The sequence below is a fragment of the Gopherus flavomarginatus genome, chromosome 18 (genome assembly GCF_025201925.1).
Source record: "Gopherus flavomarginatus isolate rGopFla2 chromosome 18, rGopFla2.mat.asm, whole genome shotgun sequence".
NCBI lineage: Eukaryota > Metazoa > Chordata > Testudines > Testudinidae > Gopherus > Gopherus flavomarginatus.
The window spans coordinates 1,917,059-1,939,059 of record NC_066634.1 but is presented as its reverse complement, the minus strand read 5'-3'; the positions used below and the strand labels follow the sequence as shown (position 1 = coordinate 1,939,059).

Here is a 22,001-nt window from a genome sequence, read left to right as displayed (position 1 = left end):
CGTCATCGTCCTTGTCCCTTCTCAACATGGCCGCCAGCCAGGGACCTTGCCCTGCGCCGCTCCCAAGATGGCGGCCAAGTTCTACTCCCAGGATGGCTCAGCTCTCCGGCTGGCCTGCGCGTCCCTTGGCGGCTCGGCCGCCGCTCCCTGGCCCCTGATCGATGCCACACTCAAGATGGCGGATGGGCCTGCCCGGGCCAACATGGCTTCCGCACCGCCGCCAGGCCACTCTCAAGATGGCCGCGTCGCCCGGCCGCGGCCTGGGCCACTCCCAAGATGGCGCCGGGGCCCCTCCCCGTCTTTTGAATAAACTTTATTGGGAGGCCGGAGCTGGAGCAGGATCCTGGGGCCTGGCCAGGCCGAGCGGGACCGGACCGGGCCTGGAGAGACCCCCCCCGCGGGGCCTGGGCGGCGGGAGGCGGAGAGCCCCCCCCATTGGGCGGGGGAGGGAGCGGGAGGTGGGGAGACCCCCCCATTGGGCGGGGGAGGGGAACGAGAGGGGGGAGACCCCCCTATCGGGAGTGAGAGGCGGGGAGCCCCCCCCATTGGGCGGGGGAGGGGAGCGGGAGGGGGGAGACCCCCCTATCGGGAGTGAGAGGCGGGGAGCCCCCCCCTTGGGAACGGGAGGTGGGGAGCCCCCCCATTGGGTGGGGGAGGGAGCGGGAGGTGGGGAGCCCCCCTGGGGTGCAGGTGGGAGGGAGCCCCCCCGTCTCTAGGGCAGAGGGAGGGGGTGTGGGGTGACCCCCGGGGAGTGCAGGGGGAGGGGAGCCCCCCCAGGGCTCAGGCTCGCTTGGGGGTCAGTGGCCCCAGGGCGGGGCACCCCGAGGGGGGCACTTGCTCTTTAGGGGTGTCGAGGAGAGCCCAGAGTTTTTGGGGGGGTCGGGACTGATTCGGGGGCCCCCGTGTCCCCTGCCCCCCGGCTGGCCCTGAGGGGGGCGTCAGTCGTTTATTGGGGGCGGGCAGCCATGGCCTCGGTGCCCGTCTACTGCCTGTGCCGCCTGCCCTACGACGTGACCCGCTTCATGATCGAGTGCGACATCTGCCAGGACTGGTTCCACGGCAGGTGGGGCAGGGCCCGGCCCCTGGGGGGGGCTGGGGGGTGGGGAATGGGGCAGGGCCTGGCCCCTGGGGGGCGCTGGGGGACTGGCCGGCTCGGGGTGGGGGGTGGGGAATGGGGCAGGGCCCGGCCCCTCGGGGGGCGCTGGGGGGCTGGCTGGCTCGGGGCGGGGGGTTGGGAATGGGGCAGGGCCCGGCCCCTCGGGGGGGGCTGGGGGCGGGGGGTGGGGAATGGGGCAGGGCCCGGCCCCTCGGGGGGCGCTGGGGGGCTGGCCGGCTCGGGGTGGGGAATGGAGCAGGGCCTGGCCCCTCGGGGGGCGCTGGGGGGCTGGCTGGCTCGGGGTGGAGGGTTGGGAATGGGGCAGGGCCCGGCCCCTCGGGGGGGGCTGGCCGGCTCGGGGTGGGGAATGGAGCAGGGCCTGGCCCCTCGGGGGGCGCTGGGGGGCTGGCCGGCTCGGGGTGGGGAATGGGGCAGGGCCTGGCCCCTCGGGGGGCGCTGGGGGGCTGGCTGGCTCGGGGTGGAGGGTTGGGAATGGGGCAGGGCCCGGCCCCTCGGGGGGTGCTGGGGGGCTGGCTGGCTCGGGGTGGGGAATGGAGCAGGGCCTGGCCCCTTGGGGGGCGCTGGGGGGCTGGCCGGCTCGGGGTGGGGAATGGGGCAGGGCCTGGCCCCTCGGGGGGCGCTGGGGGGCTGGCCGGCTCGGGGTGGGGAATGGGGCAGGGCCTGACCCCTCGGGGGGCGCTGGGGGGCTGGCTGGCTCGGGGTGGGGGGTTGGGAATGGGGCAGGGCCCGGCCCCTCGGGGGGCGCTGGGGGGCTGGCCGGCTCGGGGGGCTGGGGAACGGGACAGGCCTGTCCTCTCTGGAGGGTGCTGGATCTGGCCTTGGCCAGGGGGCTGGCTGGCTTAGGGGTGGGGTGAGGAATGGGACATGTCTCCTCTGGGGAGGGCTGGATCCAGCCTGGGCTAGGGGGCTGGCTGGCTCGGGGGGCTGGAGAATGGGACAGGCCTGTCCCCTCTGGGGAGCAGTGGATCCAGCCCTGTGAGGGGGGCTGGCTGGCTCGGGGGGCTGGGGAATGGGGCAGGCCTGTCCCCTCTGGGGAGCAGTGGATCCAGCCCTGTGAGGGGGGCTGGCTGGCTCCAGGGGCTGGGGAATGGGGCAGGCCTGTCCCCTCTGGGGAGCAGTGGATCCAGCCCTGTGAGGGGGGCTGGCTGGCTCGGGGGGCTGGAGAATGGGACAGGCCTGTCCCCTCTGGGGAGCAGTGGATCCAGCCCTGTGAGGGGGGCTGGCTGGCTCCGGGGGCTGGGGAATGGGGCAGGTCTGTCCCCTCTGGCGGGGGCTGGCCCTGCCGGGGGGCTAGCTTGGGGGGGTCGGGAATGGGGCACTGGGTAAGCGACTCTCTCTCCCCCAGCTGTGTCGGGGTGGAAGAGGACGCGGCTGCTGACATCGACCTGTATCACTGCCCCAACTGCCAGCTGGCGCACGGCCCCTCCGTCAGTGAGTACCCGAACCCGCCCCCTCAGGCCGGGCGGGGGGTGGCTGCCGCGGGGACGAGGGGAGGGGATCTGCCCCCCACACCTCTGGCTGGGTCTCCCTTGACGGGGTCTCCTGCCCCCCGCAGTGAAGCGGCGCCGGGGGCCCCAGAGGCAGCAGGACGCGGGGCTGAGCCGAGAGACGGGCGCCACGGTGCGGACGGGCAGCGCCCAGTTCATTAAGGAGCTTCGGACCCGGACGTTCCCCAGGTGAGACTCACAGTGGAGGGTGCCTTGGGGAGGGGGCTGGTGCTGGGACGTGTCAGGGGTCTGGGTGAGGGGTGCTCTCCCCTGGCAAGGCCAGGCGCTGGGGGCCCCGGGGAGTGGGACTGGGGGGCTGGTTACAGGACACTCTCCCCTGGCAGGACCAGGCGCTGGGGGGCCCTGGGGAGTGGGACCGGGAGGCTGCTTAGAGGGCACTCACCCCTGGCAGGGCCGGGCGCTGGGGGGCCCCGGGGAGTGAGACCAGGGGGCTGGTTACTGGACACTCTCCCCTGGCAGGACCAGGCGCTGGGGGGCCCCGGGGAGTGGGACCGGGAGGCTGGTTAGAGGGCACTCACCCCTGGCAAGGCCAGGCGCTGGGGGCCCCGGGGAGTGAGACCGGGGGGCTGGTTACAGGACACTCTCCCCTGGCAGGACCAGGCGCTGGGGGGCCCTGGGGAGTGGGACCGGGAGGCTGGTTAGAGGGCACTCTCCCCTGGCAGGGCTGGGCACTTGGGAGTGGGATGGGCTGAGGGGCTGGGCAGGGAGTTTCTCATCCCTGGTAGTCAGAGCTGGGCGCTTGGAGGTTCCTGAGGTTGTCAGCGCCTGGCCCCAGGATCTTTTTTTCTAGTTCTGTCCCTAAATCTCGTGTCCGCAGCGGGCGAGCCATCTCTATGCGGTGTTATATGTGGCTGTTTCCAGCCACCCCACCCCAGAGCTGGTTGCATCTCAGCACCGGGTGAGCTGTCTCTGGTCGGTATTATGTGCAGCTGTTCCTCAGCTGCTCTGCCCCAGAGCTGGCTGCATCTCAGTGCCGGGCGAGCCGGCCCCATGCGGTGTTACGTGGGGCTGTTCCCAGCTGCCCTGCCCTGCCCCAGAGGTGGCCGCATCTCGCTGACTCTCCCTCCCGCCGGCAGCGCGGACGAGGTGATCCTGAAGCCCAGTGGGGCGCAGCTGACGGTCGAGTTCCTGGAGGAGAACAGCTTCAGCGTCCCCATCCTGGTGCTAAAGAAGGAGGGGCTGGGCATGACGCTGCCCCCCCCGTCCTTCACCGTGCGCGACATCGAGCACCACGTGGGTAAGGCCGGGCTGGGGGGCTGCCAGCGCTGGGAATGGCCGCTGGGGGGGGCGGGGCCGTGGCGGGGGTCAGGGGGCTGCAGGGCGGACAGTGGGAGGGTCAGAGGGCTGTGGGGGGCCCATAGCTGGTGGGGGGACAGGAGGGTCAGAGGGCAGTTGGGGGGCTGTGGGGAGGTCGGGGGACCGCGGGGAGCATATAGCTGGGAGGGTCAGGGGGCAGTGGGGGCCCATAGCTGGTGGCGGGGGTCAGAGGGCCACAGAAGGGTAGTGGGGGGGTCAGGAGGCCATGGGGGGGCGGTGGAGGGGTCAGGAGGCTGGGGGAGCCGCGGGGGGCCCATAGCTGGCAGGGGGCAGTGGAGGGGTCGGGGAGCGGCGATGGCCCACAGCTGGCAGGGGGTGTCAGGGGGCCACAGGGGGCAGTGGGGGGATTGGGGGCTGTGGGGGCCCACAGCTGGCAGGTGGGGTCAGGGGGCTGCAGGGGGGGTCAGGGGGCCACAGGGGGCAGTGGGGGCCCACAGCTGGCGGGGGGTCGGGGGGCCATAGGGGGGCAGTGAGGGGGTTGGGGGGGCCGCAGGGGGCCCACAGCTGACAGGGGGGTCAGGGGGCCACAGGAAGGCAGTAGGGGGAACGCGGGGGTCCCGTAGCTGGCGAGGGGGCCGGTCACTCTCACCCTGCGCCCCCCAGGGCCCGACAGAGAGATCGACGTGATTGACGTGAGCCGCCAGGCCGACCTTCGCATGCGCCTGGGCGACTTCGTCAGCTACTTCTGCGCCGCCCGGCGGGACAAGGTGCTGAACGTCATCAGCCTGGAGTTCTCCGAGAGCCGGTCAGCGGGGGCCGGGGGGCTGGGGCGGGGGGTGAGCCGGGGAGAGCACGTTAGCTGTGGCAGCTCCCGGACTCCTGGGTCCCTGAGATGCACCCTCCACCTGCCCTGTTCTGTGCCCCCCAACTCCATTCCTCGGTTCCTTTGACTGCAGTCTGATGGCCGGGCCCCCCTCCCGGGCGCCGGGGTCCCACGAGCGGGTAGCCGGGCCCCCCTCCCGGGCGCCGGGGTCCCACGAGCGGGTAGCCGGGCCCCCCTCCGGGGCGCCGGGTCCCGCGGGGTGACGGTCGGGCCCCCCTCCCGGGCGCCGGGGTCCCACGGGGTGACGGCCGGGCCCCCCTCCCGGGCGCCGGAGTCCCACGGGGTGACGGCCGGGCCCCCCTCCCGGGCGCCGGAGTCCCACGGGGTGACGGCCGGGCCCCCCTCCCGGGCGCTGGGGTCCCACGAGCGGGTAGCCGGGCCCCCCTCCCGGGCGCCGGGGTCCCGCGGGGTGACGGCCGGGCCCCCCTCCCAGGCGCCGGGGTCCCACGAGCGGGTAGCCGGGCCCCCCTCCCGGGCGCCGGGGTCCCACGAGCGGGTAGCCGGGCCCCCCTCCCGGGCGCCGGGGTCCCGTGGGGTGACGGCCGGGCCCCCCTCCCGGGCGCCGGGGTCCCACGAGCGGGTGGCCGGGCCCCCCTCCCGGGCGCCGGGGTCCCACGAGCGGGTGGCCGGGCCCCCCTCCCGGACGCCGGGGTCCCACGGGGTGACGGCTGGGCCCCCCTCCCGGGCGCCGGGGTGACGGCCGGGCCCCCCTCCCGGGCGCCGGGGTCCCACGAGCGGGTAGCCGGGCCCCCCTCCTGGGCGCTGGGTCCCGCGGGGTGATGGTCGGGCCCCCCTCCCGGGCGCCGGGATCCCACGAGCGGGTAGCCGGGCCCCCCTCCCGGGCGCCGGGGTCCCGCGGGGTGACAGCCGGGCCCCCCCCCCCCCGGGCGCCAGGGTCCCACAGAGGGGAAGCTGGGCCCCTCTCCCGGGCGCCGGGGTCCCACGAGCGGGTAGCCGGGCCCCCCTCCCGGGCGCCGGGGTCCCATGAGCGGGTAGCCGGGCCCCCCTCCCGGGCGCCGGGGTCCCACGAGCGGGTAGCCGGGCCCCCCTCCGGGGCGCCGGGTCCCGCGGGGTGACGGTCGGGCCCCCCTCCCGGGCGCCGGGGTCCCATGAGCGGGTAGCCAGGCCCCCCTCCCGGGCGCCGGGGTCCCACAGGGTGACGGCCGGGCCCCCCTCCCGGGCGCCGGGGTCCCACGGGGTGACGGCCGGGCCCCCCTCCCGGGCGCCGGAGTCCCACGGGGTGACGGCCGGGCCCCCCTCCCGGGCGCTGGGGTCCCACGAGCGGGTAGCCGGGCCCCCCTCCCGGGCGCCGGGGTCCCGCGGGGTGACGGCCGGGCCCCCCTCCCAGGCGCCGGGGTCCCACAAGCGGGTAGCCGGGCCCCCCTCCCGGGCGCCGGGGTCCCACGAGCGGGTAGCCGGGCCCCCCTCCCGGGCGCCGGGGTCCCGTGGGGTGACGGCCGGGCCCCCCTCCCGGGCGCCGGGGTCCCGTGGGGTGACGGCCGGGCCCCCCTCCCGGGCGCCGGGGTCCCACGAGCGGGTGGCCGGGCCCCCCTCCCGGACGCCGGGGTGACGGCCGGGCCCCCCTCCCGGGCGCCGGGGTCCCACGAGCGGGTAGCCGGGCCCCCCTCCTGGGCGCTGGGTCCCGCGGGGTGACGGTCGGGCCCCCCTCCCGGGCGCCGGGATCCCACGAGCGGGTAGCCGGGCCCCCCTCCCAGGCGCCGGGGTCCCGCGGGGTGACAGCCGGGCCCCCCCCCCCGGGCGCCGGGGTCCCACAGAGGGGAAGCTGGGCCCCTCTCCCGGGCGCCGGGGTCCCACGAGCGGGTAGCCGGGCCCCCCTCCCAGGCGCCGGGGTCCCGCGGGGTGACAGCCGGGCCCACCCCCCCGGGTGCCGGGGTCCCACAGAGGGGAAGCTGGGCCCCCCTCCCGGGCGCCGGGGTCCCGCGGCTGACGGCTCTGCCCCCCAGGCTGTCGAACCTGGTGGAGACCCCGAAGATCGTGCGGAAGCTGTCGTGGGTGGAGAACCTGTGGCCGGGCGAGTCGGTGTTCGAGCGGCCGAGCGTGCAGAAGTACTGCCTGATGGGCACGCAGGGCAGCTACACCGACTTCCACATCGACTTCGGGGGCACCTCCGTGTGGTACCACGTGCTGTGGGTACGGCCGGGCCGGGCGCTGCGTGGGGGGCGGGCAGGGGCTGGCGCGGGGACCCCCCTACTCACTCTCCCGTCCCCCCCAAGGGCGAGAAGATTTTCTACCTGGTGCGGCCAAGCCCGGCCAACCTGGCCCGGTTCGAGGCCTGGAGCAGCTCGTCCAACCAGAGCGAGACGTTCTTCGGGGACCAGGCCGAGCACTGCTACCGGTGCCCGCTGCGCCAGGGCCAGACGCTCTTCATCCCCACGGGTACCCTGCCCCCTGCGGGCACCCCCTGCCCCCTCTATCCCCCACTGCTACCGGTGCCCGCTGCGCCAGGGCCAGACGCTCTTCATCCCCACGGGTACCCTGCACCCCGCGGGCACCCCCTGCCCCCTCTGTCCCCCACTGCTACCGGGGCCCCCTGCGCCAGGGCCAGACGCTCTTCATCCCCACGGGTACCCTGCCCCCTGCGGGCACCCCCTGCCCCCTCTGTCCCCCACTGCTACTGGGGCCCCCTGCGCCAGGGCCAGACGCTCTTCATCCCGGCGGGTACCCTGCCCCCTGCGGGCACCCCCTGCCCCCTCTATCCCCCACTGCTACTGGGGCCCCCTGCGCCAGGGCCAGACGCTCTTCATCCCCACGGGTACCCTGCCCCCTGCGGGCACCCCCTGCCCCCTCTATCCCCCACTGCTACCGGTGCCCGCTGCGCCAGGGCCAGACGCTCTTCATCCCCACGGGTACCCTGCCCCCTGCGGGCACCCCCTGCCCCCTCTGTCCCCCACTGCTACTGGGGCCCCCTGCGCCAGGGCCAGACGCTCTTCATCCCCACGGGTACCCTGCACCCCGCGGGCACCCCCTGCCCCCTCTATCCCCCACTGCTACCGGTGCCCGCTGCGCCAGGGCCAGACGCTCTTCATCCCCACGGGTACCCTGCCCCCTGCGGGCACCCCCTGCCCCCTCTATCCCCCACTGCTACTGGGGCCCCCTGCGCCAGGGCCAGACGCTCTTCATCCCGGCGGGCACTCCCTGCTCCCTCTATCCCCCACTGCTACCAGTGCCCGCTGCGCCAGGGCCAGGCGCTCTTCATCCCCACGGGTACCCTGCCCCTGCGGGCACCCCCTGCCCCCTCTATCCCCCACTGCTACTGGGGCCCCCTGCGCCAGGGCCAGACGCTCTTCATCCCCACGGGTACCCTGCCCCCTGCGGGCACCCCCTGCCCCCTCTATCCCCCACTGCTACTGGGGCCCCCTGCGCCAGGGCCAGACGCTCTTCATCCCCACGGGTACCCTGCCCCCTGCGGGCACCCCCTGCCCCCTCTATCCCCCACTGCTACTGGGGCCCCCTGCTCCAGGGCCAGACGCTCTTCATCCCCACAGGTACCCTGCCCCTGCGGGCACCCCCTGCCCCCTCTATCCCCCACTGCTACCAGTGCCCGCTGCGCCAGGGCCAGACGCTCTTCATCCCCACGGGTACCCTGCCCCCTGCGGGCACCCCCTGCCCCCTCTGTCCCCCACTGCTACCGGTGCCCGCTGCGCCAGGGCCAGACGCTCTTCATCCCCACGGGTACCCTGCCCCCTGCGTGCACCCCCTGCCCCCTCTATCCCCCACTGCTACCGGTGCCCGCTGCGCCAGGGCCAGACGCTCTTCATCCCCACGGGTACCCTGCCCCTGCGTGCACCCCCTGCCTCCTCTATCCTCCACTGCTCCCGGTGTCCGCTGCGCCAGGGCCAGACGCTCTTCATCCCCACGGGTACTCTGCCCCCTGCGTGCACCCCCTGCCCTCCCTGCTCCCCACAGGTACCCCCCAGTCCCCTTCATCCCCATGGGTACCCATTGCCCCCTCTCCCTGCGGGTACCCCCATTCTCCCCCACGGGGTACCCGCCCCCTGCAGGCACTCTACAGCCCCCTTCATCCCCGTGGGTACCCTCCCCCTGCTCCCCACAGGTATACCCCAGCTCCCTTCATCCCCACAGGCACCTGCTTCCCCCTTTCCCTGTGGGTATCCCCCTTCCTCCCCCCCGCGAGTACCCTCCTCCTCGTCCCCACGGGTACCTGCCCCCCTCCTGCTCCCCGACCCCCTATTGCTCCCCGGGTTCCCCTGGAGTCTGATGCCGCTCTGCCCCCAGGCTGGATCCATGCCGTGCTGACCCCCGTCGACTGCCTGGCTTTCGGGGGCAACTTCCTGCACAGTCTCAACATCGAGATGCAGCTCAAGTGAGTGTCGGGGGCGCCCGAGACCCCCAGCCCTGCCCCAGGGACACCGACCCTGCCGGGGGGTGGGCTCGGTGCAAAGCGCTCTGGGAAAAGGCCCATGGTGGCTCAGTAGGGACAAATGGGGCAGCCATCCCCAAGCTGCATTGTGTGTAGCTGTTCCCCAGCTGCCCCGCCCCAGAGGTGGCTGCATGTCAGTGCCGGGTGAGCCATCCCCGTGCGGTGTTACGCGCGGCTGTTTCCAGCTGCCCTGCCCCAGAGGTGGCTGCATGTCAGTGCCGGGTGAGCCATCCCCGTGCGGTGTTACATGCGGCTGTTTCCAGCTGCCCCACCCCAGAGGTGGCTGCATGTCAGTGCCGGGTGAGCCATCCCCGTGCGGCGTTACATGCGGCTGTTTCCAGCTGTCCCACTCCAGAGGTGGCTGCATGTCAGCACCAGATGAACCCCCACCTCGTGATGTTATGTGCAGCTGTTCCCTAGCTGCCCCGCCCCAGAGATGGCTGCATCTCAGTGCTGGGCGAGCCCTCCCCTGTGGCGTTATGTGCGGCTTTTCTTAGCTGTCCCACCCCAGAGGTGGCTGCATCTCAGTGCCTGGCGAGCCCTTCCCGTGCGGTGTTCGGTGCGGCTGTTCCTAGCTGCCCCGCCTCAGAGGTGGCTGCATCTCAGCGCCGGGCAAGCCAGCCCCGAGCTGCCCCAGCCCAACCCGGCTCGGTTGTCTCCCCCGGCAGGGCCTACGAGATCGAGAAGCGCCTGAGCACGGCCGATCTCTTCAGATTTCCCAATTTTGAAACCATTTGCTGGTACGTCGGCAAACACCTCCTGGACATCTTCCGAGGTGAGCAGGGCCAGGGGGGCGTCGGAGGTGAGAGGGGCCGGGGGGTGCCTGTGTCCATCCCCGAGCCCTACCTGTGCCTCTCGCCCCCCCAGGTCTGCGGGAGAACCGCCGACACCCGGCCGCCTACCTGGTCCATGGAGCGAAAGCTCTGAACACGGCCTTCCGTGCCTGGACCCGCAGAGAGGCAAGTGGCTCTGCTCTGGGGGCCGGGAGCGATTGATTCGCCGGAGGGAGGAGGATGCTGCGGAGCGAGGAGCAGTCGTGCCCCACCCTAGCATCAGCCGCATCTTGGGGCTGGAGGGGGGGGTGTTGGCCTTACAGAGGCACCTGCTCTGGGCTGTGTCTGTTCTACAACCGTAACTCGACTGTGTTAGCTCGACTCACAGCTCCCTCCCACCGCGCCCGCCCGCGCCAGGAGCCCTTCCTCCGACTGGGGAGGGGCAGAGAGCTGGAGCCCCCAGTAACCCCCCCTTCCCCCAGGTGCTGGAGGAGCACGAGGACGAAATCCCCGGCACTGTGCGTCCTGCGCAGCTCATTAAAGACCTGGCCAAGGAAATCCGCCTGGTCGAGGTGCGGAGCAGCCTGGGCACCAAGGGGCACTAGGGGACGGGGCAGAGGGCGCTCTCCCCTGGCATCCAGGACTGGGCGCTGGGGGCGGGCAGGGGCTTTCCCCTGGCAGATGGGACTGGAGACTGTGGGGTGGGGGCCGGGCCGTGTGGGGGCCAGGCAGGACTGGTCATTGGCGGGCAGGGCAGGGGACTGTGGGGCGGGAGCCGGGCACTGGGGGTGGAGGCTGGGCAGGGCCAGGGACTGGGGGCGGGGGCTGGGCACTGGGGGTGGGCACCGGGCAGGGCTGGGGACTGTGGGGTGGGGGCACTGCGGGGCGGAGGCCAGGCAGGGACGGGCACTGGGGATGGTGGGGGGCACTGCGGGGCGGAGGCCAGGCAGGGACGGGCACTGGGGATGGTGGGGGGCACTGTGGGGTGGGGGCCAGGCAGGGCCAGACACTGGGAGTGGTGAGGGGCACTGCAGGGCGGGGGCAAGGTGGGGGGCGGGAGAGGGGTCTCTCCCGGCAGGCAGGGCCGGGGTGGGGGGATTGAAGCCCTCCCAGGATATCTTTCAGCAGAACATTGGGAAGACGGGCAGCCCCTTTGGGGTGCAGCGGGCCCCCCCACCTGGCACCAGGAGGGGGGACCAGAGCCCCCAGGAGCCGGGCCGGAGGGGAGGCCAGAAGGGGCGCGAAGGCCCAGCTGCCGGCACTCCCACGAGGCTGGACTTGGAGCTGCTGGACACGTGCACCGAGCTGCCGACACTGGAAAGCAGCGAGAGCCCCCCGGCAGAGGAGGTGACGGCTGGGGGTGGGGGCTGGGTGGTGCCATGGGGCAGAGGGGCTGGGCCGGGGATTGGGGGGTGCCGTGGGGCTGAGGGGCTGGGCAGGCGCTGCTCTCCCCTGGAAATCAGAATACCTGGATCTCCTCGCCAGCGTTACGTGCAGCTGGTCCTAGTGGCTCCACCCTAGAGGTGGCTGCAGCTACTCAGCCACACCACCCATTTGCTGAGCCCCCCCACCTTTTTCACAGTTTGACATTCCCAGTTCCAGCCTGGAGGAGACGGACGTGGATTCGGAGCTGGCCGAAGGGGAGCTCACCTTGGTGTTGGCCGATGGCCGGCCCGTGCGGTGAGTGGGGCGAGTTGGGGCTGGGCAGGGGTTGCTACAGGGTGGGGAGCAGGGCTGTGGGCTGGCAGGGAGCACTGTGGGGTGGGGAGTTGGGGCCCTTTGGGCCAGCAGGGGGCACTGAGGGCTAGGGGGCTGCGGGCTGGGGGGCTGCAGGCCAGCAGGAGGTGCTGTCGGGCAGGGGCCAGGAGGGGGCTCTGTGGAGAGCGGGGTGGGGGGCAGTCTTGGAGGCCGGGCCGAAGGCACTGCGAGATGGGGAGCTGGGTGGGGGGCTGCGGGCTGGCAGGGGGCTGCAGGGCAGGGAGCTGTGGGGCTGCGGGCCGACGGGGGGGGCCTGCAGTGTGGCAGGGGGTGCTGTGGGGCGCTTTTGGGGGCTGGCCAGGGGCTCTGACCTGCTCTCCCCTTGGCAGGGCGAAGCGAGCCAGGGGCTCCCGGCGCCCCCGCCCGTCCTGCTCCCCGTCGCCCCCCAGCTCCCCGGGCGCCCAGGGGCTGGACCTGGACTCGGAGGAGGATTTGCAGATCGACGAGGCACCACCCCGCAAGGACCGGCGGGGCCCAGCGCCCCCCCGGAGACTGGCCAGTAGGTCGCCCCCCCCCCGCCCCGGTGCCCCCCCGCCACGCAGCCCTGCCCCCCCGGGCCATTCGGTGAGTGGCTCTGCCGTTCTCTTTCCCAGAATTCCCCAGGAAGCTGCCAAGGGCCAAACCCTGCTCTGACCCCAACCGCGTGCGGGAGCCTGGGGAGGTTGAGTTTGACATCGAGGTAAACGGGGGGCTCTCAGGGGTGGGGAGCAGAGGGCTGTGGGGGGCTGGGCCATGGGGGGCTGGGAGCAGAGAGCTGTGGGGGGCTGGGCCATGGGGGGCTGGGAGCAGAGAGCTGTGGGGGGCTGAGCCCTGTGGGGCTGGGAGCAGAGAGCTGTGGGGGGCTGAGCCCTGGGGGGCTGAGATCAGAGAGCTGTGGGGGGCTGGGCCATGGGGGGCTGGGAGCAGAGAGCTGTGGGGGGCTGGGCCCTGTGGGGCTGGGAGCAGAGAGCTGTGGGGGGCTGGGCCCTGTGGGGCTGGGAGCAGAGAGCTGTGGGGGGCTGAGCCCTGTGGGACTGGGAGCAGAGAGCTGTGGGGGGCTGAGCCCTGTGGGACTGGGAGCAGAGAGCTGTGGGGGGCTGGGCCCTGTAGGGCTGGGAGCAGAGAGCTGTGGGGGGCTGGGCCCTGTAGGGCTGGGAGCAGAGAGCTGTGGGGGGCTGGGAGCAGGAGGTGTGGGGGGCTGGGCTCTGTGGGGCTGGGAGCAGAGAACTGGGGGGGGCTGGGCCCTGTGGGGCTGGGAGCAGAGAACTGGGGGGGCCTGGGCCATGGGGGGCTGGGAGCAGGAGGCGTGGAGGGCTGAGCCCTGTGGGGCTGGGAGCAGAGAGCTGTGGGGGGAGCCAGGGCCATGGGGGGCTGGGAGCAGGAGGCGTGGAGGGCTGGGGCCTGTGGGGCTGGGAGCAGAGAGCTGTGGGGGGCTGGGCCATGGGGGGCTGGGAGCAGGAGGTGTGGGAGGCTGGGCCCTGGGGGGCTGGGAGCGGAGAGCTGAGGGGGGGCTGGGCGATGGGGGGCTGGGAGCGGAGAGCTGTGGGGGGCTGGGCCCTGTGGGGCTGGGAGCGGAGAGCTGTGTGGGGCTGGGCCATGGGGGGCTGGGAGCAGGAGGTGTGGGGGGCTGGGCCCTGTGGGGCTGGGAGCAGAGAGCTGTGGGGGGCTGGGCCATGGGGGGCTGGGAGCAAGAGGTGTGGGGGGCTGGGCCATGCGGGGCTGGGAGCAGGAGGTGTGCAGGGCTGGGCCCTGTGGGGCTGGTAGCAGAGAGCTGTGGGGGGCTGGGCCCTGTGGGGCTGGGAGCAGGAGGTGTGGGGGGCTGAGCCCTGTGGGGCTGGGAGCAGGAGGTGTGGGGGGCTGGGCCCTGTGGGGCTGGGAGCAGAGAGCTGTGGGGGGCTGGGCCATGGGGGGCTGGGAGCAGAGAGCTGTGGGGGGCTGGGCCATGGGGGGCTGGGAGCAGGAGGTGTGGGGGGCTGGGCCCTGTGGGGCTGGGAGCAGGAGGTGTAGGGGGGCTGGGCCCTGTGGGGCTGGGAGCAGAGAGCTGTGGGGGGCTGGGCCATGGGGGGCTGGGAGCAGGAGATGTGGGGGGCTGGGCCCTGTGGGGCTGGGAGCAGAGAGCTGTGGGGGGGCTGGGCCATGGGGGGGCTGGGAGCAGAGAGCTGTGGGGGGCTGAGCCCTGTGGGGCTGGGAGCAGGAGGTGTGGGGGGCTCAGCCCTGTGGGGCTGGGAGCAGAGAGCTGTGGGGGGCTGGGCCCTGTGGGGCTGGGAGCAGGAGGTGTGGGGGGCTGGGCCATGGGGGGCTGGGAGCAGGAGCTGTGGGGGGCTGAGCCCTGTGGGGCTGGGAGCAGGAGCTGTGGGGGGCTGGGAGCAGGAGGTGTGGGGGGCTGGGCCCTGTGGGGCTGGGAGCAGGAGGTATGGGTGGCTGAGCCGTGTGGGGCTGGGAGCAGAGAGCTGTGGGGGGCTGAGCCCTGTGAGGCTGGGAGCAGGAGCTGTGGGGGGCTGAGCCCTGTGGGGCTGGGAGCAGAGAGCTGTGGGGGGCTGAGCCCTGTGGGGCTGGGAGCAGGAGCTGTGGGGGGGCTGGGCCCTGTGGGGCTGGGAGCAGAGAGCTGTGGGGGGCTGGGCCCTGTGGGGCTGGGAGCAGGAGGTGTGGGGGGCTGGGCCATGGGGGGCTGGGAGCAGGAGCTGTGGGGGGCTGAGCCCTGTGGGGCTGGGAGCAGAGAGCTGTGGGGGGGCGGGGAGCAGGAGGTGTGGGGGGCTGGGCCCTGTGGGGCTGGGAGCAGGAGGTGTGGGGGGCTGAGCCCTGTGGGGCTGGGAGCAGAGAGCTGTGGGGGGCTGGAGCAGGTGGCTGGCGGCAGGCGCCCCACATCTCTCTCCCCCCAGGAGGATTACACCACGGAGGATGAGGGCGGCTCAGGGGACGAGGGGCTGGTGCCGGGGGGCAGCGCGGCCGGGATCCTCGACCTGCTCAAGGCCAGTCGCCAAGTCGGGGGGCCACACTACGAGGAGCTCAGGTGAGATGCGCTGGGTGGGGGGAAGGGGGCAGGGGGGTGTCATGGGGCACCATGCTGGGGGAGCTCAGTGGGGGGGGTGCTGAGCATTGCTGGGGGGGGAGGGGAAGGTGCTTGGGAGTCGTTGGGGGGCGCTGTGCCTGGAGGTGGGGCTGGGTATGGCCGAGGGGCGCTGTGTCAAGGGGTGGGGGCTGGGGGTCGGGGCTGGGTGTGGACGGGGGTCGCTGTGTGGGGGGAGGGGAAGGTGCTTGGGAGTCGTTGGGGGGCGCTGTGCCTGGAGGTGGGGCTGGGTATGGCTGAGGGGTGCTGTGTCAAGGGGAGGGGGCTGGGGGGGCGGGGCTGGGTGTGGACGGGGGTCGCGGGGGGGGAGGGGAAGGTGCTGGGGGATGCTGTGTCTAGGGGAGGGGCAGGGGCTGGCTGTGGCCCGGGGGGAGGGGAAGGTGCCAGGGCCCCCGTGCCAGGGGGGGGAAGCGGGGGAGGGGGTCCCAGGGCCCCCCACCAGGGGGCAGGGCGTCCCCCCCCTAACCCTCCCGCCCCCCCCAGCGACGCGCCGGCCTCGCCCAGCACGCAGGAGGCGATCCAGGGCATGCTCTGCATGGCCAACCTGCAGGCCGCTGGCTCCTCGCCCAGCCGCCCGGCCTGGTGGGTCCCGGGCCACGAGCGCGGCTGGGCGGGCGGGTCGGGCACCAAGCGCCCGCGCCGCAGACCCCCAACGCGGGCGGCCGCCCACAGCACGGACAGCGAGGGCGAGACGGGCAGCCTGGACGAGCAGGAGAGCCTGGGCGCCTGCTTCAAGGACGCCGAGTTCAGTGAGTGCCAGGCCGGGGGGCGGGAATGGGGCAGGGGCCTGTCCCCTCTGGGGGGCGCCGGCTCCCACCCGACCCCAGGGCAGGACTGGCTGGCTCTGGGGGGCGGGAATGGGGCAGGGGCCTGTCCCCTCTGGGGGGCACCAGCTCCCACCCGACCCCAGGGCGGGACTGGCTGGCTCAGGGGCGGGAATGGGGCAGGGGCCTGTCCCCTCTGGGGGGCACCGGGCCCATCTGGCCCCTGGGTGTGGGGCTGGTTGGGTCAGGAGCATGCCCCCCCCACCTTACCGCCTGCCCCCCACCCCACAGTTTACCCCTCTCTTGAGTCTGATGAGGACGACCCAGCCTTGAAATCGCTACCAAAGAAGAAGAAATGTACAGATGATGCCCCCTGGAGCCCGAAAGGTAATGGAACCCAGGAGTCCGGGGGTCTGGGCTGGTGGGTTAGAGCGGGGGGGGTTGGGAGCCCGGACTCCTGGGTTCTCTCCCTAGCTCTGGGAGGGCAGTGGGGGCTGGTGGGTTAGAGCGGGGGGCTGGGAGCCAGGACACCTGGGTTCTCTCCTTGCTCTGGGAGGGCAGTGGGGGCTGGTGGGTTAGAGCGGGGGGGCTGGGAGCCAGGACTCCTGGGTTCTCTCCTTGCTCTGGGAGGGCAGTGGGGGCTGCTGGGTTAGAGCGGGGGGGCTGGGAGCCAGGACTCCTGGGTTCTCTCATGGCTCTAGAAGGGGTGCGGAGGACCTGGTTGCTGGCCAGGCCAAGAACTCTGTGGTTCCCTCTCTGCTCCCCCCACAGCCCGGGTGACCCCGACGCTGCCCCGCCAGGACCGGCCCGTGCGGGAGGGGACCCGAGTGGCGTCCGTGGAGACGGGGCTGGCGGCTGCCGCGGCCAAGCTGGCTCAGCAGGTAATGGCCCTGCAGGGCAGGGGCGCTGGGCAGGGGAGCAGGGCCGGCTCTAGGCACTGGCAAACCCAGCGCATGCTAGGGGCGGGGGCACGTTTTCGGCCCTGGCAGCAGCCGTGTGTGGTGCCTGGGGTCGCCCTGGGGCTGCTGCGGTTCCGCCGTGGGGAGCAGTGCCCGCACCTTGTGGCCAGGCCTGGCAGGCTCCGAGTGCGGGACACTTGGGCTGGGGCCGCCCCATGGGGCACACGGAGCCGCCTGCAGGTGCCGTAGGGCAGTCGCCCCCCATTACCGCAGCCGGGGCTGGGCACAGCGGCCCGGAGCAGCCGGGTGGGGCCCGTGTCCCACTCTCTGGGGCTCCGCTCCCTGTGGGGCTCCTCAGCCCCCTGCCGGGTGGGGGGTCCCCCGGCTCCTCCGCCCCCTGCCGGGCGATCCCCCGGCTCTGCCCTCCCGGGTCCCGGACGGTCCTGGAGGCAGGAGCCCCGGCTGGAGGGACCCTGGGCTGAGGCGCAGCCGGGAGCCTCACTGCTTATCCCGAGCCGGCCAGCGCTGGACTGGCTGGAGGGGAGGGGGGGAGTGGGCGGAGTCAGCACTGGTGTGGGGGGAGCCCAGGGCCGGGAAAGCAGGGGGTGCGGGTGTGTGTGTGTGGGGAGAGAGAGCCCTGGGCTGGGGGTGGCAAAACACCTAGAGCTGGCCCTGATGGGGGGCACCGCGCCATGGCGGGGCAGGTGGGGGGCACCATGTTGCAGGGATGGTAGTGGGCAGGCTGGAGGCTGCTGGGGGTCACCGTGCCATGGGAGGCAGGTGGGGGGCACCATGTTGCAGGGATGGTAGTGGGCAGGCTGGAGGCTGCTGGGGGTCACCGTGCCATGGGGGGCAGGTGGGGGGCACCATGTTGCAGGGATGGTAGTGGGCAGGCTGGAGGCTGCTGGGGGTCACCATGCCATGGGAGGCAGGTGGGGGGCACCATGTTGCAGGGGATGGTAGTGGGCAGGCAGGGGGCTGCTGGGGGTCACCATGCCATGGGGGGCAGGTGGGGGGCACCATGTTGCAGGGATGGTAGTGGGCAGGCTGGAGGCTGCTGGGGGTCACCGTGCCATGGGAGGCAGGTGGGGGGCACCATGTTGCAGGGATGGTAGTGGGCAGGCTGGAGGCTGCTGGGGTCACCGTGCCATGGGGGGCAGGTGGGGGGCACCATGTTGCAGGGATGGTAGTGGGCAGGCAGGAGGCTGCTGGGGGTCACCATGCCATGGGGGGCAGGTGGGGGGCACCATGTTGCAGGGATGGTAGTGGGCAGGCTGGAGGCTGCTGGGGGTCACCATGCCATGGGGGGCAGGTGGGGGACACCATGTTGCAGGGATGGTAGTGGGCAGGCTGGAGGCTGCTGGGGGGCACCGTGCTGGGGGGGCAGGTGGGGGGCACCATGTTGCAGGGATGGTAGTGGGCAGGCTGGAGGCTGCTGGGGGTCACCATGCCATGGGAGGCAGGTGGGGGGCACCATGTTGTAGGGATGGTAGTGGGCAGGCAGGGGGCTGCTGGGGGTCACCATGCCATGGGAGGCAGGTGGGGGGCACCATGTTGCAGGGATGGTAGTGGGCAGGCTGGAGGCTGCTGGGGGTCACCATGCCATGGGGGGCAGGTGGGGGGCACCATGTTGCAGGGATGGTAGTGGGTAGGCAGGGGGCTGCTGGGGGTCACCATGCCATGGGGGGCAGGTGGGGGGCACCATGTTGCAGGGATGGTAGTGGGCAGGCAGGGGGCTGCTGGGGGTCACCATGCCATGGGGGGCAGGTGGGGGGCACCATGTTGCAGGGATGGTAGTGGGCAGGCAGGGGGCTGCTGGGGGGGCACCGTGCTGGGGGGGCACTGTCGCAGGGAACGGGGGGGGGCCACGCCACTGTCCCCCTCCCCCAGCCCTGCGCTCCCTCCCCCAGGAACACCAGCGGCTGCAGCGGCGGAAGAGCCAGGCCAAGCGGAGGGCCCCGTCCCCGAAGGAGTCGGAGCCGGAGCCGGAGCCAGAGCCGGAACTAGAGCCGGACCCAGAACCGGAGCCGGAGGTGCCTGCTGTGCCAGACGGTGCCCCCGGGGTGCCCCCCACCCCTGAGCCCAAGGCAGAGCCCTACGCCGGCAGCCTGGCCGACCACGAGTACACGGCCCGGCCCAGCCTCTTCGGCATGGCCCAGCTCAGCCGCGGCACCACCCCCATGGCCCCCGGCGTCTTCCTGTCCCAGCGCCGCCCCTCCGCCGGCGCCCCCGGCACCCCGCCCGCTCAGGGTAAGGCAGGGGCAGCTGGGGCCAGGACGCCTGGGTTCTCTCCCGGCTCTGGGAGGGGAGTGGGGGGCTGGTGGTTAGAGCTTGGGGGGTGCTGGGAGCCAGGATGCCTCGGTTCTCTCCTGGCTCTGGGCTGGGAGTGGGGGCTGGTGGTTAGAGCAGGGGGGCTGGGAGCCAGGACACCTGGGTTCTCTCCGGGCTCTGGGAGGGGAGTGGAGACTGGTGGTTAGAGCAGGGGGGCTGGGAGCCAGGACACCTGGGTTCTCTCCGGGCTCTGGGAGGGGAGTGGAGACTGGTGGTTAGAGCAGGGGGGCTGGGAGCCAGGACGCCTGGGTTCTCTCCGGGCTCTGGGAGGGATGGGGGCTGGTGGTTAGAGCAGGGGGGGCTGGGAGCCAGGACACCTGGGTTCTCTCCCGGCTCTGGGAGGGCAGTGGGGGCTGGTGGGTTGGAGCAGGGGGGCTGGTGGGTTGGACTCCTGGGTTCTCTCCGGGCTCTGGGAGGGGAGTGGGGGCTGGTGGTTAGAGCAGTGTGGGCTGGGAGCCAGGACTCCTGGGTTCTCTCTGGGTTCTGGGAGGGGAGTGGAGGCTGGTGGTTAGAGCTTGGGGGGTGCTGGGAGCCAGGACGCCTGGGTTCTCTCCCGGCTCTGGGAGGGGAGTGGGGGCTGCTGGTTAGAGCAGGGGGGCTGGGAGCCAGGACACCTGGGTTCTGTCCGGGCTCTGGGAGGGGAGTGGGGGCTGGTGGTTAGAGCAGGGGAGGCTGGGGGCCAGGACGCCTGGGTTCTCTCCGGGCTCTGGGAGGGGAGGGGGGGGCTGGTGGTTAGAGCAGGGGGGCTGGGGGCCAGGACGCCTGGGTTCTCTCCGGGATCTGGGAGGGGAGTGGGGGCTGGTGGTTAGAGCAGGGGGGCTGGGAGCCAGGACGCCTGGGTTCTCTCCGGGCTCTGGGAGGGGAGGGGGGGGGCTGGTGGTTAGAGCAGGGGGGCTGGGAGCCAGGACGCCTGGGTTCTCTCCGGGCTCTGGGAGGGGAGGGGGGGGCTGGTGGTTAGAGCAGGGGAGGCTGGGGGCCAGGACGCCTGGGTTCTCTCCCGGCTCTGGGAGGGGGAGGGGGGCCTGGTGGTTAGAGCGGGGGGGCTGGGGGCCAGGACGCCTGGGTTCCACGGTGGGGCTGTTGGTATCTCCTGTGGTTGGGGGAGGGATCTGTCCCCCCTCACCCTCCGCTCTGCCCCCCAGGAAAACGCCCCAAGAAGGGGCTGGCCACGGCTAAGCAGCGGCTCGGCCGCATCCTCAAGATCCATCGCAACGGGAAGCTGCTTCTCTGAGCCCCATGGGACTGCACGGGGGAGGGGCTTGCCTGGCACCTCCACTGATTGGCTGCTGTGTCCTGGTAGCCCCCCCCTCCTTCGCCTCTGATTGGTCTCTTCTGCCCAGGGGGCTCTTCCGAGCCTGGATTGAGTGGGCCTCCCCCCCCCCCCCCCGCCATCAGAAGGGATCCAGACTTCAGCTTGTTCCCCTGCCCCGATTTTTGGGGTACCCTGGCCCCCCGTCCCCATGGCAGGACCTGAGCCCAGACAGTGTCTCCCCTGCTGGAGGGGCACATAGGGGCAGTGGGTGGGGGGCTGTGAGAGGTTCCCTGTTCTGCCCCCCCACTCCAGGGGTCCCAGGCTGCCCCGGGGCCGTGGGGGTTCAGGCCGCCCCGGGGCTCGCGCCAGGCGTTTTATATCCAGGGTTAGAATAAAAATCTGTTGGTTCTGCTCGTCTCGGGGAGACCCCCCCGTCTCTTAACTGTGCCCCCCTGCACCGAACAGCTCGCCCCTCCTTCCTGTGACCCTCACCTCCTGCAGGCCCCCTCCTGTGTGTCACCCCTCGCCGTACGGACCCTCAGACCATTGCGCCAGGTGCTGCACGGACCCCGAGCGAGAGCGGAGCCCCCATACCCGCCCCCCTGGCCACAGGGGCTCTGTGCCCCCCACTCCGTCTCCCTCACTCTTCCCAGGGGCTGTGTCCCCCATAGCAGCCCCCGACTTCCCCAAGGCATCACCCCCTACCAGCACCTCTCCCCCCAGGGGCTCTGTGCCATACCAGCCCCCGCTCTCCCCAGGGTTCTATTCACCCCATACCAGCCCCCCCATGAGCTCTCTGTCCCCCCACCAACCCCCTCTCCCCAGGGGCTCTGTGTGCCATACCAGCCCCCGCTCTCCCTAGGGTTCTATTCACCCCATACCAGCCCCCCCATGAGCGCTCTGTCCCCCCCCCACCAACCCCCTCCCCCCAGGGGCTCTGTGTGCCATACCAGCCCCCGCTCTCCCCAGGGTTCTATTCACCCCATACCAGCCCCCCCATGAGCTCTCTGTCCCCCCACCAACCCCCTCTCCCCAGGGGCTCTGTGTGCCATACCAGCCCCCCGCTCTCCCCAGGGTTCTATCACCCCATACCAGCCCCCCCATGAGCTCTCTGTCCCCCCACCAACCCCCTCTCCCCAGGGGCTCTGTGTGCCATACCAGCCCCCGCTCTCCCTAGGGTTCTATTCACCCCATACCAGCCCCCCCATGAGCGCTCTGTCCCCCCCCACCAACCCCCTCCCCCCCAGGGGCTCTGTGCCATACCAGCCCCCGCTCTCCCCAGGGTTCTATTCGCCCCCATACCAGCCCCCCCATGAGCTCTCTGTCCCCCCCCACCAACCCCCTCCCCCCAGGGGCTCTGTGCCATACCAGCCCCCGCTCTCCCCAGGGTTCTATTCACCCCCATACCAGCCCCCCCATGAGCTCTCTGTCCCCCCCACCAACCCCCTCCCCCCCAGGGGCTCTGTGCCATACCAGCCCCCGCTCTCCCCAGGGTTCTATTCACCCCCATACCAGCCCCCCATGAGCTCTCTGTCCCCCCCACCAACCCCCTCCCCCCCAGGGGCTCTGTGCCATACCAGCCCCCGCTCTCCCCAGGGTTCTATTCGCCCCCATACCAGCCCCCCCATGAGCTCTCTGTCCCCCCCCACCAACCCCCTCCCCCCAGGGGCTCTGTGCCATACCAGCCCCCGCTCTCCCCAGGGTTCTATTCACCCCATACCAGCCCCCCCATGAGCTCTCTGTCCCCCCACCAACCCCCTCCCCCCAGGGGCTCTGTGCCATACCAGCCCCCGCTCTCCCTAGGGTTCTATTCACCCCATACCAGCCCCCCCCATGAGCTCTCTGTCCCCCCACCAACCCCCTCCCCCAGGGGCTCTGTGCCATACCAGCCCCCGCTCTCCCCAGGGTTCTATTCACCCCCATACCAGCCCCCCCATGAGCTCTCTGTCCCCCCCCACCAACCCCCTCCCTCCCAGGGGCTCTGTGCCACCTATACTTATGCCCCCCTGGG

At 72.6% G+C, this 22,001-nt stretch overlaps 2 protein-coding genes across 2 annotated transcripts in view; one reads left to right on the top strand and one right to left on the bottom strand.

Moving 5' to 3' along the window:
* Positions 1-22,001, bottom strand: part of HUWE1 (HECT, UBA and WWE domain containing E3 ubiquitin protein ligase 1) — a 171,949-nt gene that overhangs the window by 64,329 nt on the left and 85,619 nt on the right.
* On the top strand, positions 773-20,210 carry LOC127036473 (histone lysine demethylase PHF8-like). Its single transcript, XM_050927421.1, has 21 exons — positions 773-1,063; positions 2,463-2,548; positions 2,673-2,793; positions 3,702-3,862; positions 4,546-4,687; positions 6,730-6,916; positions 7,000-7,162; positions 9,023-9,110; positions 9,836-9,942; positions 10,035-10,126; positions 10,423-10,512; positions 11,054-11,287; positions 11,523-11,620; positions 12,028-12,197; positions 12,292-12,377; positions 14,557-14,687; positions 15,228-15,493; positions 15,800-15,895; positions 16,280-16,389; positions 18,318-18,657; positions 19,881-20,210. The coding sequence occupies exons 1-21, from the start codon at positions 966-968 to the stop codon at positions 19,967-19,969; spliced, it is 2,955 nt and encodes a 984-aa protein (XP_050783378.1). The 5' UTR covers positions 773-965; the 3' UTR covers positions 19,970-20,210.

Excerpts from the sequence above, each read along its gene's own strand:
- LOC127036473 (XM_050927421.1), top strand. The coding sequence starts at position 966 with ATGGCCTCGGTGCCCGTCTACTGCCTGTGCCGCCTGCCCTACGACGTG. Across the intron at positions 7,163-9,022 it reads GACGCTCTTCATCCCCACGG|GCTGGATCCATGCCGTGCTG; the intron begins GTACCCTGCCCC and ends CTCTGCCCCCAG. Across the intron at positions 12,378-14,556 it reads AGGTTGAGTTTGACATCGAG|GAGGATTACACCACGGAGGA; the intron begins GTAAACGGGGGG and ends CTCTCCCCCCAG.